This window comes from Pantherophis guttatus, chromosome 9 (assembly GCF_059756535.1).
Source record: "Pantherophis guttatus breed Tessera chromosome 9, ASM5975653v1, whole genome shotgun sequence".
NCBI classification, from domain to species: domain Eukaryota; kingdom Metazoa; phylum Chordata; class Lepidosauria; order Squamata; family Colubridae; genus Pantherophis; species Pantherophis guttatus.
The window spans coordinates 22,569,449-22,581,663 of NC_142071.1; the positions used below are offsets into that span (position 1 = coordinate 22,569,449).

General features: G+C 45.0%; 1 protein-coding gene across 1 annotated transcript in view; it reads left to right on the forward strand.

Moving 5' to 3' along the window:
- The window catches only part of ADAMTS15 (ADAM metallopeptidase with thrombospondin type 1 motif 15), a 60,505-nt gene extending 51,655 nt beyond the window's left edge, over positions 1 to 8,850 (forward strand). The window contains exons 4-8 of the mRNA XM_034421979.3: positions 1,089 to 1,372; positions 1,906 to 2,083; positions 3,135 to 3,316; positions 5,466 to 5,641; positions 7,634 to 8,850. Of these exons, the coding sequence (XP_034277870.2) occupies positions 1,089 to 1,372; positions 1,906 to 2,083; positions 3,135 to 3,316; positions 5,466 to 5,641; positions 7,634 to 8,417 (1,604 nt within the window). The 3' untranslated portion in view covers positions 8,418 to 8,850. The remainder of the gene's footprint in view (positions 1 to 1,088; positions 1,373 to 1,905; positions 2,084 to 3,134; positions 3,317 to 5,465; positions 5,642 to 7,633) is intronic.
- The last annotated feature ends 3,365 nt before the right edge of the window (positions 8,851 to 12,215 follow it).

Here is a 12,215-nt window from a genome sequence, read left to right on the forward strand (position 1 = left end):
GGGTGTGTGGAGGTGGCAATAGGCTGCAGCAGCGATGGGTGGCGGCGACGGGTGGTGGCGATCCCTGCAGCCTGGAACAGCTGATAGGAGGTATTCCGGGAGGCCAATCCAACTGCCAATCAGCTGCTTGTGCTTAATCAGGCTGTGCTGAAGCTGACAAGGCTGTTTGTTGTTTGCTGCAAGGAGGTAAATTGCTGGAAGGCAGAGGCTGAAGAGTGGGGGCTGGCGGGTGGGCAGGGCTTCGGCAACATTCGCTGTATAAGATGCACAGACATTTCCACCCACTTTTTTTGGGGAAAAGTATGTCTTATACACCGAAAAATACGGTAAATCCTAATCACTTGGTTTTCACCTCTGTCACCACTGTGACTAATATCAGTAACAAAGAAAGAGAAATCGTCCTGATGCTACAGAGCCATAGTATCAACCCAGAAGTTGGCTGAACTGAGGCCATTTTTTATTTTCCTGCTTCAATGCTGTCACATACTGGATCTGAGGGATAGGGAGGGTGGGATAGAGATAGCTGGGGTGCTGTAGCCAAAATAAAACGCTTTCCCTTGGGAACCAAGGACATTCCCGCAGGTGTTCAGAAGGAGGAGACTGAGGTCATCCAGCAACTGGACTGTATGTTGATTGCACCATGTGACTAAGGATTTGAGAAAACTTTCACTTTTAATTGGGTGGAAACCGTGGGAACTTTTAGAGTCGGTTTTCACCAGATCTGTGCCAATATATTTCCAATAAAGCTATTCCTTGAGGACTTTACCTGCCTCAGAGTTTTGCTTGATATGGGGTTATTACTTGGAACCCTGACACATAGTTGCTCAGTGGTTAGAACACAGTATTGCAGGCTGACTCTGCCCACTGCCAAGAGTTTGATCCTGACTGGCTCAAAGTTGACTCAGCCTTCCATCCTTCCGAGGTCAGTAAAATGAGGACTCCGATTGTTGGGGGCAATAGGCTGACATTTGTAAACTGCTCAGAGAGTGCTGTAAAGTACCATGAAGTAGTATATAAGTGTAAGTGCTATTGCTAATGGACGGATCCCTTAGGATGACCTCCCATTGTATTCCTCTGTCTTCTCTCAGGTGATTGCCTCTTGGACCAACCCACCAAGCCGATCTCCTTGCCTCAAGAGCTTCCCGGTTCCATGTACAATCTCAATCAGCAGTGTGAGCTGGCCTTTGGCATTGGCTCCAAGCCTTGCCCGTACATGCAATACTGCACCAAGCTTTGGTGCACCGGGAAGGCTCGCGGTCACATCATGTGCCAGACCCGTCACTTCCCTTGGGCTGATGGCACCAGCTGTGGAGAAGGGAGGTTCTGCATGAAAGGTGTCTGTGTCGAGAGGCATAACATCAGTAAGTACCGGGTGAGTATTGTTGGCTCTTCAGGTGGAGAACAGCCCAACGGCTGAGGTTCACCAAAGTCTATAGTTCAGGCCACAGATACACTCTCGCATGCGCAAACAAAACAGAACAAAGAATATGCTAAGTAGGCAACTCAACATAATTCAATCCAGGCATGCAGAATTTAGAATTTTGGAAGCATCTAAATTAACTATTGTACTCCACATGGATTTGGATAGTCGTACTCATATTCTCCTGAGTCATTGCTGATTTGCTTTGTTATGCTTTGGTTTAATCCACTTAAGAAAATTGCAGAGATCTGCACGAGCAGTTGATTTAATTGCTTGTTAGTTTCCACAGCGAGTCAGCTCTTTCGAAATGCCAGAGAGAAAAATGATTCCTAATCGGATGATTATTAAAAATGCTGAAAAAGCATTGTGCGCCGCATTTCGTGGTCCCAGCTAGCCAATGCATTGTGTTCCTTGAGGAAAAAAAAAAAAATAGGGACGGCATCTTTGTGAGTTTTGTATCTGCTCAGTGTTTTATGCCCTGACAGGTGGATGGCAACTGGGGAAAGTGGGCACCTTATGGATCCTGTTCGAGGACGTGCGGTGGAGGTGTCCAGTTGGCGAAACGTCAATGCAACAATCCCCCTCCAGCCAATGAAGGGAAGTATTGCGAAGGCGTTCGAGTTAAATATCGCTCCTGCGGTTTGGATCCCTGCTTTGCTTCAGGTGAGATTTAATGAAGGTGCCAAATACAGCACTGTCATGATCATTCCTTTGGAGGGGAGACCACGATTAGACTTGGTTTTGGTCCAGGAGTTAAGGCATCAGACTAGAAACCAGCTGATTTTTGAGCTCTAGTCCTGCCTTAAATATGAAAGCCGACTGGGTGACTTGGGCCAATCACCAGGAGATGGTGAATTCTAATTCCACCTTAAGCATGAAAGCGGGCTGGGTGACTTTGGGTCAATCACCAGGAGATGGTGAGTTCTAGTCCCATCTTAAGCATGAAAGATGTCTGGGTGACTTTGGGTCAATCATCAGGAGATGGTGAGTTCTGGTCCCACCTTAGGAAAGAAAGACACTGGGTGACTTTTAGCTAATCATCAGGAATTCTAGTCCCACTTTAAAGCATGAAAGCTGGCTGGGTGACTTTGGGTCAATCACCAGGAGATGGTGAGTTCTAGTTCCACCTTAAGCATGAAAGCTGGCTGGGTGACTTTGGGTTAATCACCAGGAGATGGTGAGTTCTAGTCCCATCTTAAGCATGAAAGCTGCATGGGTGACTTTGGGCCAATCACCAGGAGATGGTGAGTTCTGGTCCCACCTTAGGAAAGAAAGACACTGGGTGACTTTTAGCCGATTGCCAGGAGTTCTAGTCCTACTTTAAAGCATGAAAGCTGGCTGGGTGACTTTGTGCTGGTCACTCCTTCTCAGCCCAAATCACTTGCAGAGTTGTTGTTGTGGGACAATAGGAGAAGGAAGGAGATATTAGGTGAGGCATTAGGCATGTTGTGAGTATTAGGTATGTGAGGAGGAAGGAGGTATTAGATAACTCACCATCTTGAATTATTTATAAAAATAAAAGCAGGATATAAAAAAATCTGGCCATTATGGAGAGAAAATGTTCTGCTGTTTTGGATTTCCTCCTCTGCTTCATGTTCAAGTCCCATATTTATGAACACGTACAATGTTGTCTGAAGATTCCACTAGATGGTCCCTCTATTTGTGATGGTAGGAACCAGCTCCTAAATTCATTTCTGAAACTGATTTCTCATAGTTCCAGGGAAGAGTTTCCGGGAAGAACAATGTGAGGCTTTCAATGGCTACAACCACAGCACAAATCGGCTCACTGCCATTGTTTCCTGGGTCCCCAAATATTCTGGGGTGTCTCCCCGGGATAAGTGCAAACTCATCTGTCGAGCCAATGGAACTGGCTACTTTTATGTTTTAGCCCCAAAGGTAAGCTGGATTTTCTTCTTCTTCTCCTTCTCCTTCTCCTTCTCCTTCTCCTTCTCCTTCTCCTTCTCCTTCTCCTTCTCCTTCTCCTTCTCCTTCTCCTTCTCCTTCTCCTTCTCCTTCTCCTTCTCCTTCTCCTTCTCCTTCTCCTTCTCCTTCTCCTTCTCCTTCTTCTTCTTCTTCTTCTTCTTCTTCTTCTTCTTCTTCTTCTCCTCCTCCTCCTCCTCCTCCTCCTCCTCTTCCTCCTCCTCCTCCTCCTCCTCCTCCTCCTCCTCCTCCTCCTCCTCCTCCTCCTCCTCCTTCTCCTTCTCCTCCTCCTTCTTCTTCTTCTATTTAGAGAAAAAGAGAAATTATAAAGGGATGTTTGTTGAAGGGCAATTGATTAAAGTTATTTAGATTTTCCCTGGAAACAGATAAGTTCCATAATTTATTGAGGTTTTAGAGGTTTTTAATTGTATTGCTAGGGGTTTTAAATTGGGGTGGCCATTTAATTTAATTTATTCTTAATTATTTTAACTTTTATACTGCATGTTATTTTAACTCTCGGCTGTTCACCACCCTGAGTCCCTTCGGGGAGAAGGGCGGGATATAAATTTAATAAATTTATTTATTTAATTTTATTTACATTAAACGTTGACAAATGATTGTCTTTCCTTTGTTCTTTATTTGGATTCATTAAACCTACAAATGTACTCAATGATAATACTACACTTCTGTTCACAATTATTTGTGTAATGTTTGCAATCACATTTTGCTGGCTTCCATACGAAGCAGAGCCTTGGTTTTTAATGGGAGCCACGGACAATTCTGTGATAAAATAGTTGGCTTACAACCAGAGGTGAAATCCAGCAGGTTCTGACAGGTTCTGGAGAACCGGTAGCGGAAATTTTGAGTAGTTCCGAGAACCGGCAAATGCCACCTCCGGCTGGCCCCAGAGTGGGGTGGGAATGGAGATTTTGCAGTATCCTTCCCTTGCCACACCCACCAAGCCACGCCCACCAAGCCACGCCCACAGAACTAGTAGTAAAAATAATTGGATTTCACCACTGCTTACAACCATAATTGAGCCTGGAATTACAATCACAAGTTGCTGCAGTTGTGACCAGACCCTATTTTTTTTTTGACATTTTTTGCAGTGGTTCTTCAGTGAACATCCATGGCTATTAAATGAACACCATGGTTGTTAAGCAGCTCAATTTTCCCACGTAATATATTTTGCTAGAAACTGGAAGGAAATGCTGGAAACCAGCAAAAAAACATTGCAAATTGCAGGGCGAGCCAGTTGCCAAGTGCCCATAATGTGATCATTTGACTGGGGGTATTTATGACCATGAAAACAGGTTGTTAAGTAGCTTTTTTGGGGGTCGAGGATCCATCACAACTTTGAACAGTCGTTAAGTGACTGGACGTAAGTCAAGAACTACCTGTGTTACAGCGCAGCTAGAATGCTACTCGGAATCATTTTGGCGGTTTTGAATCTTCATCCCTGTTCCACTTCCAAATGGTCCCCAAGATCTCAGTAATATCTTTTTTTTAAAAAAATCAAGATTCATGTACAGGTATTCATCATACATGGGGCATGGTGGCTCAGTGGCTAAGATGCTGAGCTTGTTGATCGAAAGGTCGGCAGTTCAGCGGTTCGAATCCCTAGTGCCGCGTAACAGGGTGAGCTCTCATGACTTGTCCCAGCTTCTGCCAACCTAGCAGTTCGAAAGCAGGTAAAAAATGCAAGTAGAAAAATAGGGACCACCTTTGGTGGGAAGGCAACAGCGTTCCGTGCGCCTTTGGCGTTGAGTCATGCCGGCCACATGACCATGGAGATGTCATTGGACAGCGCTGGCTCTTCGGCTTTGAAACAGAGATGAGCACTTCCCCCTAGAGTCGGGAACGACTAGCACATATGTGCGAGGGGAACTTTTACCTTTACCTTTATTCATCATATATAGCACTGCAGAATATTCAACCACATGACAATTGGGGCGATTAGTTTCTATGGGCAGAGCAAAGGATAACATTTCCTTTGCTAGGACCATGGGCAGGGATGACTGATGATTACTTGGTTTCAAAACAAATGGATACGGCTCAATATTCCACCCTCTCTAGTTTTGACTAAAGCAGCACTGGATTCTAGTCTTACCTTTCTGATTTCCAGGTGGTGGACGGTACACCGTGTTCTCCAGACTCGAGCTCGCTATGCGTACAGGGGAAATGTATCAAAGCTGGGTGCGATGGGAAACTTGGCTCCAAAAAGAAATTTGACAAGTGCGGCGTGTGTGGAGGAGACAACAAAAGCTGCAAAAAAGTTTCAGGCTTGTTCACCAAACCCATGTGAGTGTTTTGACCTCCTTAAAATGCAGGAAGCAGGAATTGGTCCCGGCAAAACCTCTTTTATTTACACAATTGTGAATTACATTCATTCACAGTCAGCAAGGTTTGTCCAAACAGTTTTTCAAAGAAATATTTATCAACACAGACCTTATCTCGCTTGGCAAGCTGCCACGTAACTTGTTTCCAAATGCAGAGTAAGGCAAAACCTGGCACAGAGTCTCTTAGAGTCACGAACAGGACTTTCCACTCTTGAAACTACCGAACGAATGAATTGTTTCCTGCAAAAGCCCCCTCCCCGTTCGCTCCTCTTTTGTTTCCTATGTGAGGGGCCAATCATCTCCAAGGTGTGGCTTTACTCCCAAGATGATCCTGCTTTCTGAGTTGTTCTTGTCTTCTGACAGCTTTGTGCATACGCACACTGGGAACGGGCTCCAGCTGTTCCTCTGCCTCACTGCTGTCTCCCTCTCTCCCTCTCTGCCTCCGATGCAGAGCCTTCGTCCAAGCTTTCCCCAGCCCCCAGGACTGGCCCATGTTTCTCCCCAACCTCCTCACTGTCTGACTCTGCTGCCAGCTCTGCTGGCTGCTGGCAGGCCACAACAGTGAGTGAACTTTAGGTAGAGTCATTGAAAGGCCACCATAAAGACTGAATGGATCTAGCTGGACCAATGCCCTGATTCAGTGCAAGGCCATGTTTTGCTAGATCTGTATCAGAGGCTTAACTGAATGACTGAATCAACCCATCTTCTTGGTCCTTTCGATATACTGAATCATAAATTAATGGGCTATGTTTGTGCCATACCCTTCTGAGAGAACAAACCAGACATTTGAGGAAAATGAACACATCATTTTTGTGGCAGAAGCCTAGTGTGTTAACAATCTTCAGAATTTGCCAGTACTGGCCACAGTGCTGGAACTTATAGCACCCATAGCTCAAAATCCATTCTCCATGCTTAAATCTATTAAATCAGCTGAAATTTGTGGTCCCGTATAGGGACGCTGCATGAGTTCACCTGCTTTGGATCATTGTCTTACCTTTGCAACCCTTTGTCAGGCCTGGAAGCCATCTTTTGCATTAGGCCTTCAGACCTGCCCACGTGGGAACCTGGGAGGGGGGATTGTATGGAGCAGGGATGATATATAGTCATAATAACATTCTTTTCTCAGAAAGTCAAGGTCAACTTGCCCTGCATCTGGAAGGCTGGAACTGGGAGGCATCTCCAGCTGGGACGATGTTTGATTAGACCATGTGATGGACTTGTGGGTGATGGGCAGGGGCTTGAATTTTTCTTTGGATGGGGAATTTTTCTTTGGGGGGTGTTACTTGGAACCCTGACACCCTTGTTGTTTTGGCCAACACAAGTCTTGTGTTGAGTCTTCGGAGAGGGGCGGCATATAAATTGAATTAATTAAATTAAATTAATTAAATTAAGTATCTTGTAGGTGAATATGCTAACCCATATTAATGCTTTCTTCTACCTTTTGTGTTGAGGAATTCGCAGAGCAACCCTAGAGTAGCAAGGGTGTGCACATGAAAGCGACGGAGAGCAGTTGCCGATAAACACAGCCAACACACATATACACTGAGTTGTGTTTACTTTTAGGAAATAGCAATAAGGCACAGTCCAATAAACAGTCCAGGTCATACACAGATAAAGCAGTAGATAGTAAAACAACAGTCCAGGGATATTCTAATAACAAAGTCTTCTTACCAGTCATCGTAGTCATACACATTAAAAACAGTAGCAAACAGTAGCAAACACAGCAAAGAGCAGTACAGAGCAGTAACGATCAGCAAAAGCAATAATGATCAGCAAAGAGAAGACAAACCATGTTTCAAGCTCTCTCTTAAGGACATTGGCTACAGAGCTAACCAATCAGGACACAGTATGATGCAATACAGCAATACAGTCTTAAAGCTATATTGAGGTTTATATATTGCCAACCCAACAAGTTAGGTAATTAACATTTCCTAACGTTTTGTCTTTCTTCTAGGCATGGCTACAACTTTGTGGTGCTCCTCCCAGCTGGTGCCTCCAGCATTGACATCCGTCAGAGAGGCTACAAGGGTTTGATTAGTGATGACAATTACCTGGCCTTGAAGAATGCACATGGCAAATATCTTCTGAATGGACATTTCATTGTCTCTGCGGTGGAAAGGGACTTTATAGTCAAGGGCAGTGTGATCCGCTATAGTGGAACAGGTACAGCAGTGGAAAGTCTCCAGGCCTTTATGCCCATCCAGGAACCCCTGACGGTGGAAGTGCTATCAGTTGGGAAGATGACGCCACCTCGAGTACGCTACTCCTTCTACTTGCCCAAAGAAAGCAAAGAGGACAAGTCTTCCTACCACCGTAAAGATGGGAAGCGTCCTCCGGTCCTCAACAACAGTATTCTCAGCCTGTCCAACCGCCTGGACCTGGGTCAGCTGGATTACAAACGCCCTGCTTACAAATGGGCTACCACCAACTGGGAAGACTGTTCGGTCACTTGCGGCAACGGTCTGCAGAAACGCATGGTGCTGTGTCGCGACGCCCTTGGCCAGCTGGCCTCCTCTTGCGATACCACTCAGAGGCCTGTTGACATCAGGATATGCGGAGATCCGTGCCCAACTTGGGAGGCATCTCCCTGGTCCTCGTGCTCCAAAACTTGTGGCAGGGGGTTTAAAAGGCGCATACTGAGATGCACAGGGAGGGGCGGCACCCTGCTGCCCCGCGAACGCTGCAACCTCAGGAAGAAACCACAAGAGTTGGACTTCTGCAGCCTGAGACCTTGCTGATCGGGCTAATTGACCAAAGGCAAATGTGCTACTTTCTGACTCTCGGTGATCAAGTGGCTGAAAGTGTAAAAATAGCCTCTGGGGGGAGGGAGTGGGATCCAGCTGAGTCGAAGGAGGTCCGCTACATAGTGCATTTTGACCAAGGACATTCTAAGAGGGGGGAGAAGAAGAGTACCAATAAGAAGGGGGCTTGACAGAGGTTTTGACCATCTTAGTCACTTAGTAGTAAAGCAGAAGTAAACAACTACCTCGAAATTGCCCAAACCTCCTAGATGTTATCACCATTCAGCCATGTATTCTGTGGCCCTGAAGGAGAAGGCAAGGTCAGAACTGAAAAGCAGCACTATTTTGAGATGGACCAAAGACAAGGAAGGTGATTCCTTAGAGCCATGGCTCTAAATCCTTTCCAAAATAATAATAATAATAATAAAAAGATCTAAAATATAAAAGGGACTCTTATGACCACCCACCTCCTCCTTCAACTCCTAGGGTTATAGTGGACCATAAGGAAGTACCATTGAACCTAGAACAAAGGAATTGTCAGACTTCCATGAGCATAACATGGTACCCCTAAGAAAGTGATCTCCTAGCTCTGATGGAATTGCAGACTCTCTAGACTGACACGGGGTTCATACTTCTGTGCAGGACTAATAACCAGTCACTGATTGGTAGCTACCAATTAACGTTTATGAGCAAATTACATTTTAATGGTGCTGGACCAAATTGCCTCTGAAGTGTTGGCTTTGCCTGCTTCTCATGGTTCGTGCCAAGAGATCTACCATGTTGGGTAAGGTCGAGCTGCATCTTATGTTGCTTAGTGAACAGGAACGTGTCTTTCGTCTTTTCTTCCCTGCTTTTGTTATTTAAGTCCATATAAGCCCATATATCTTCCAGAGTCACTGTTTCATGTTAGAATTCGCCCAGTGGTGAAATCCAATTTATTTTTACTACCGGTTCTGTGGGCGTGGCTTGGTGGACGTGGTGTCGCTTGGTGGGCATGGCTCAGTGGACGTGGTGTTGCTTGGTGGGCGTGGCTTGGTGGGCGTGGCAGGGGAAGGATACTGCAAAATCTCCATTCCCTACCCACTCCTGGGGGAAGGATATTGCAAAATCTCCATTCCCACCCCACTCTGGGGCCAGGCAGAGGTGGTATTTGCCGGTTCTCCGAACAGCTAAAAATTTCCGCTACCGGTTCTTCAGAACCTGCTGGATTTCACCCCTGAATTCTCCCATCCACAATACACCTGCAAAATACACATCAACACCTTTAAGAGTAACAGAGTTGGGAGGGACCTTGGAGGTCATCTAGTCCAACTCCGTTGGATTTTGGATTCAGGCAAGGCTAGCTTGGTATGTAAAAAATATGAAAAGGGGATGAACGTGATTCTCCCAGGATGATTCGCTGGAGTACTTGAACAAGTAAGGGAGAAAGTATAGTTGTAAGTAATGCCCAACTAATCAAAGAGAGACTCAACCTAGAACTAAGGAGAAATTTCCTGACAATTAGAACAATTAATCAGTGGAACGATTTGCCTCCACAAGTTATAAATGCTCCAACACTGGAAGTTTTTAAGAAGAGATTGGACAACCATTTGTCTGAAGTGGTTGTAGGGTTTCCTGCCTAGGAAGGGGGTTGGACTAGAAGACCTCCAAGGTCCCTTCCAACTCTGTTATTCTGTTAGATTGACCAACAATCTTATCTGTAATACAGAAGCAGCCTCTGTCATCCTGTGCTGAAAACCTATTATGGTGATATTGCACCTAAATGTTTCCTATATAAATTCTGTAAACTAAAATTGAATTGTTAGAATAGCTGTTGTTTTGCAACCTGGGGAGTATGTGAAAAAATATAGTTCCCATCTCATGAAAAGCAGAATATTCCTGGATATTATAGATAGCTTAAAGGGCAGTATTTGGGGCGTACCTTCCCATAAGATAGACCAGGTGGGAATGCAGTCCTATCAGTGGTGGGATTAATTCATTTTTTACTACCGGTTCTGTAGGCATGGCTTGGTGGGCTTGGTATGGCTTGGTGGGCATGGCAGGGGAAGGATACTGTAAAATCTTCATTCCCACCCTACTCCAGGGGAAGGTTACTGCAAAATCCCCATTTTCTCTCCACTCCTGGGGGAAAGATATTGCAAAATCCCCATTTCCTCCTGATCAGCTGGGACTCGGGAAGCAGAGAATAGATGGGGGCGGGGCCAGTCAGAAGTGGTATTTGCCGGTTCTCCGAACTACTCAAAATTTCCACTATTGGTTCTCCAGAATTGGTCAGAATCTGCTGAATACCACCTCTGAGTCCTATAGCTCATCCTAAGGCAAAGCAGGACAGGACAAATGACACGTGAAGTGAAACTATATCCAGAGTCAAGGGCCCGTGTAATCTTAGGGTTGTTGGTTTAGGATGCAGTCTCTACATCTTCCTTTGAGGACACCAGACAATATTCTTAGGCAGCTGCCAGGATTTCTTATAGCAATCATTATATTAGCCTTTGGCGATCTAAGGACAAATTAATAGGCTATTCCTATTATCTGCAGGTGAAAACAGCCGTTGACAATGCTCCAGAAGACAGTCCAATTTCCATGTGAAAGAGAATAGACATGTCTATGTTGTTTGTGTCAGTGATCATTCTTTTACAGCTGCTCTCCATGCCTTCCAAGAGAGTTTGAATTCTGAGGTAAAATGCATTGGAGCTTTGAACTACAGATGCCCTTTGAAACCTTCAGGAGAAAGCCATCACAGTGGAATATCAGATAACACTAACAAGTCCTGAAATGGAAGAACTTTGGCCTTAGGGAGTTTTCATCCCTTAATGTTTTGGTCCTGGATTTATTTCAAGCGAAGCCTGATCCTTGATGGCAACCCCAACAAGCATCACTGTTTGTGTTTCCACATCCTGTGGGTTTGATATCTGTGGATTCTCTAACAGTAGTAAGCATCCCCCACCCCCACCCCAAAATGCACACGTTGAAGTCTGGAGTAGAAATAAAAAACCAAAGTCTTCTCTAGTCTCCAATGTGTATCTTGGTGAAAGACAAGTTATGCTAGAGCTTCTAAATCTTTAAATTCTTCCTCCAGGTTTTTCACGCCTTCCCCAAAAATAATCACGGGCTTCTTTTCAGCCGCATGTAGTGAAGAGAGGAACTGGGGTTTTCGAAATGGTGCTTCTGATAATGAGGTTTTTTTTTGTTTTCTATTTTTGAATAGGATTTCTATTTACAAAAAACAGGACCATTCCTCTCTCTCTCTCTCTCCTTCAAGAATGTTTACAAGTTTTTTTTTTTTAAAGAACTGTGTTATACTCACAAAACCATGAGCAAAGATAACGGGGGCTTACGTTCTACGAGGCCATATCCAAATCTGTTGAAATGGCTCCATGGAAACCAATAGATTTATTTTAGAGAAGCAGAATTAGACCAGTGGTGAGATTCAGCCAGTTCGCACCTATTCGGGAGAACCGGTTGTTAACTTTCTAAGCAGTTTGGAGAACCGGTTGTTGGAAGAAATCTCATTTTGTTTTTTTCCCACTTTACAGGGCTAATCCTGTAAGGAAGGTAGGAAGGAAACATTCTGGTGGTGTTTCTAGCCTGATCTTTATTGCCCTGCTTACAGAAACTGCCTCTCTGCTTAGCCCTTATTACATTGTAACAGCTAAGGCGAAGCGCCCATTGATGTGAGTGACATGGAGTTGGCCATGCCCACATGATCACATGACCACCGAGCCATGCCTACCCAGCTGGTCATTAGGGCAGAGAACCGGTTGTTAAATTATTTGAATCCCACCACTGAATTAG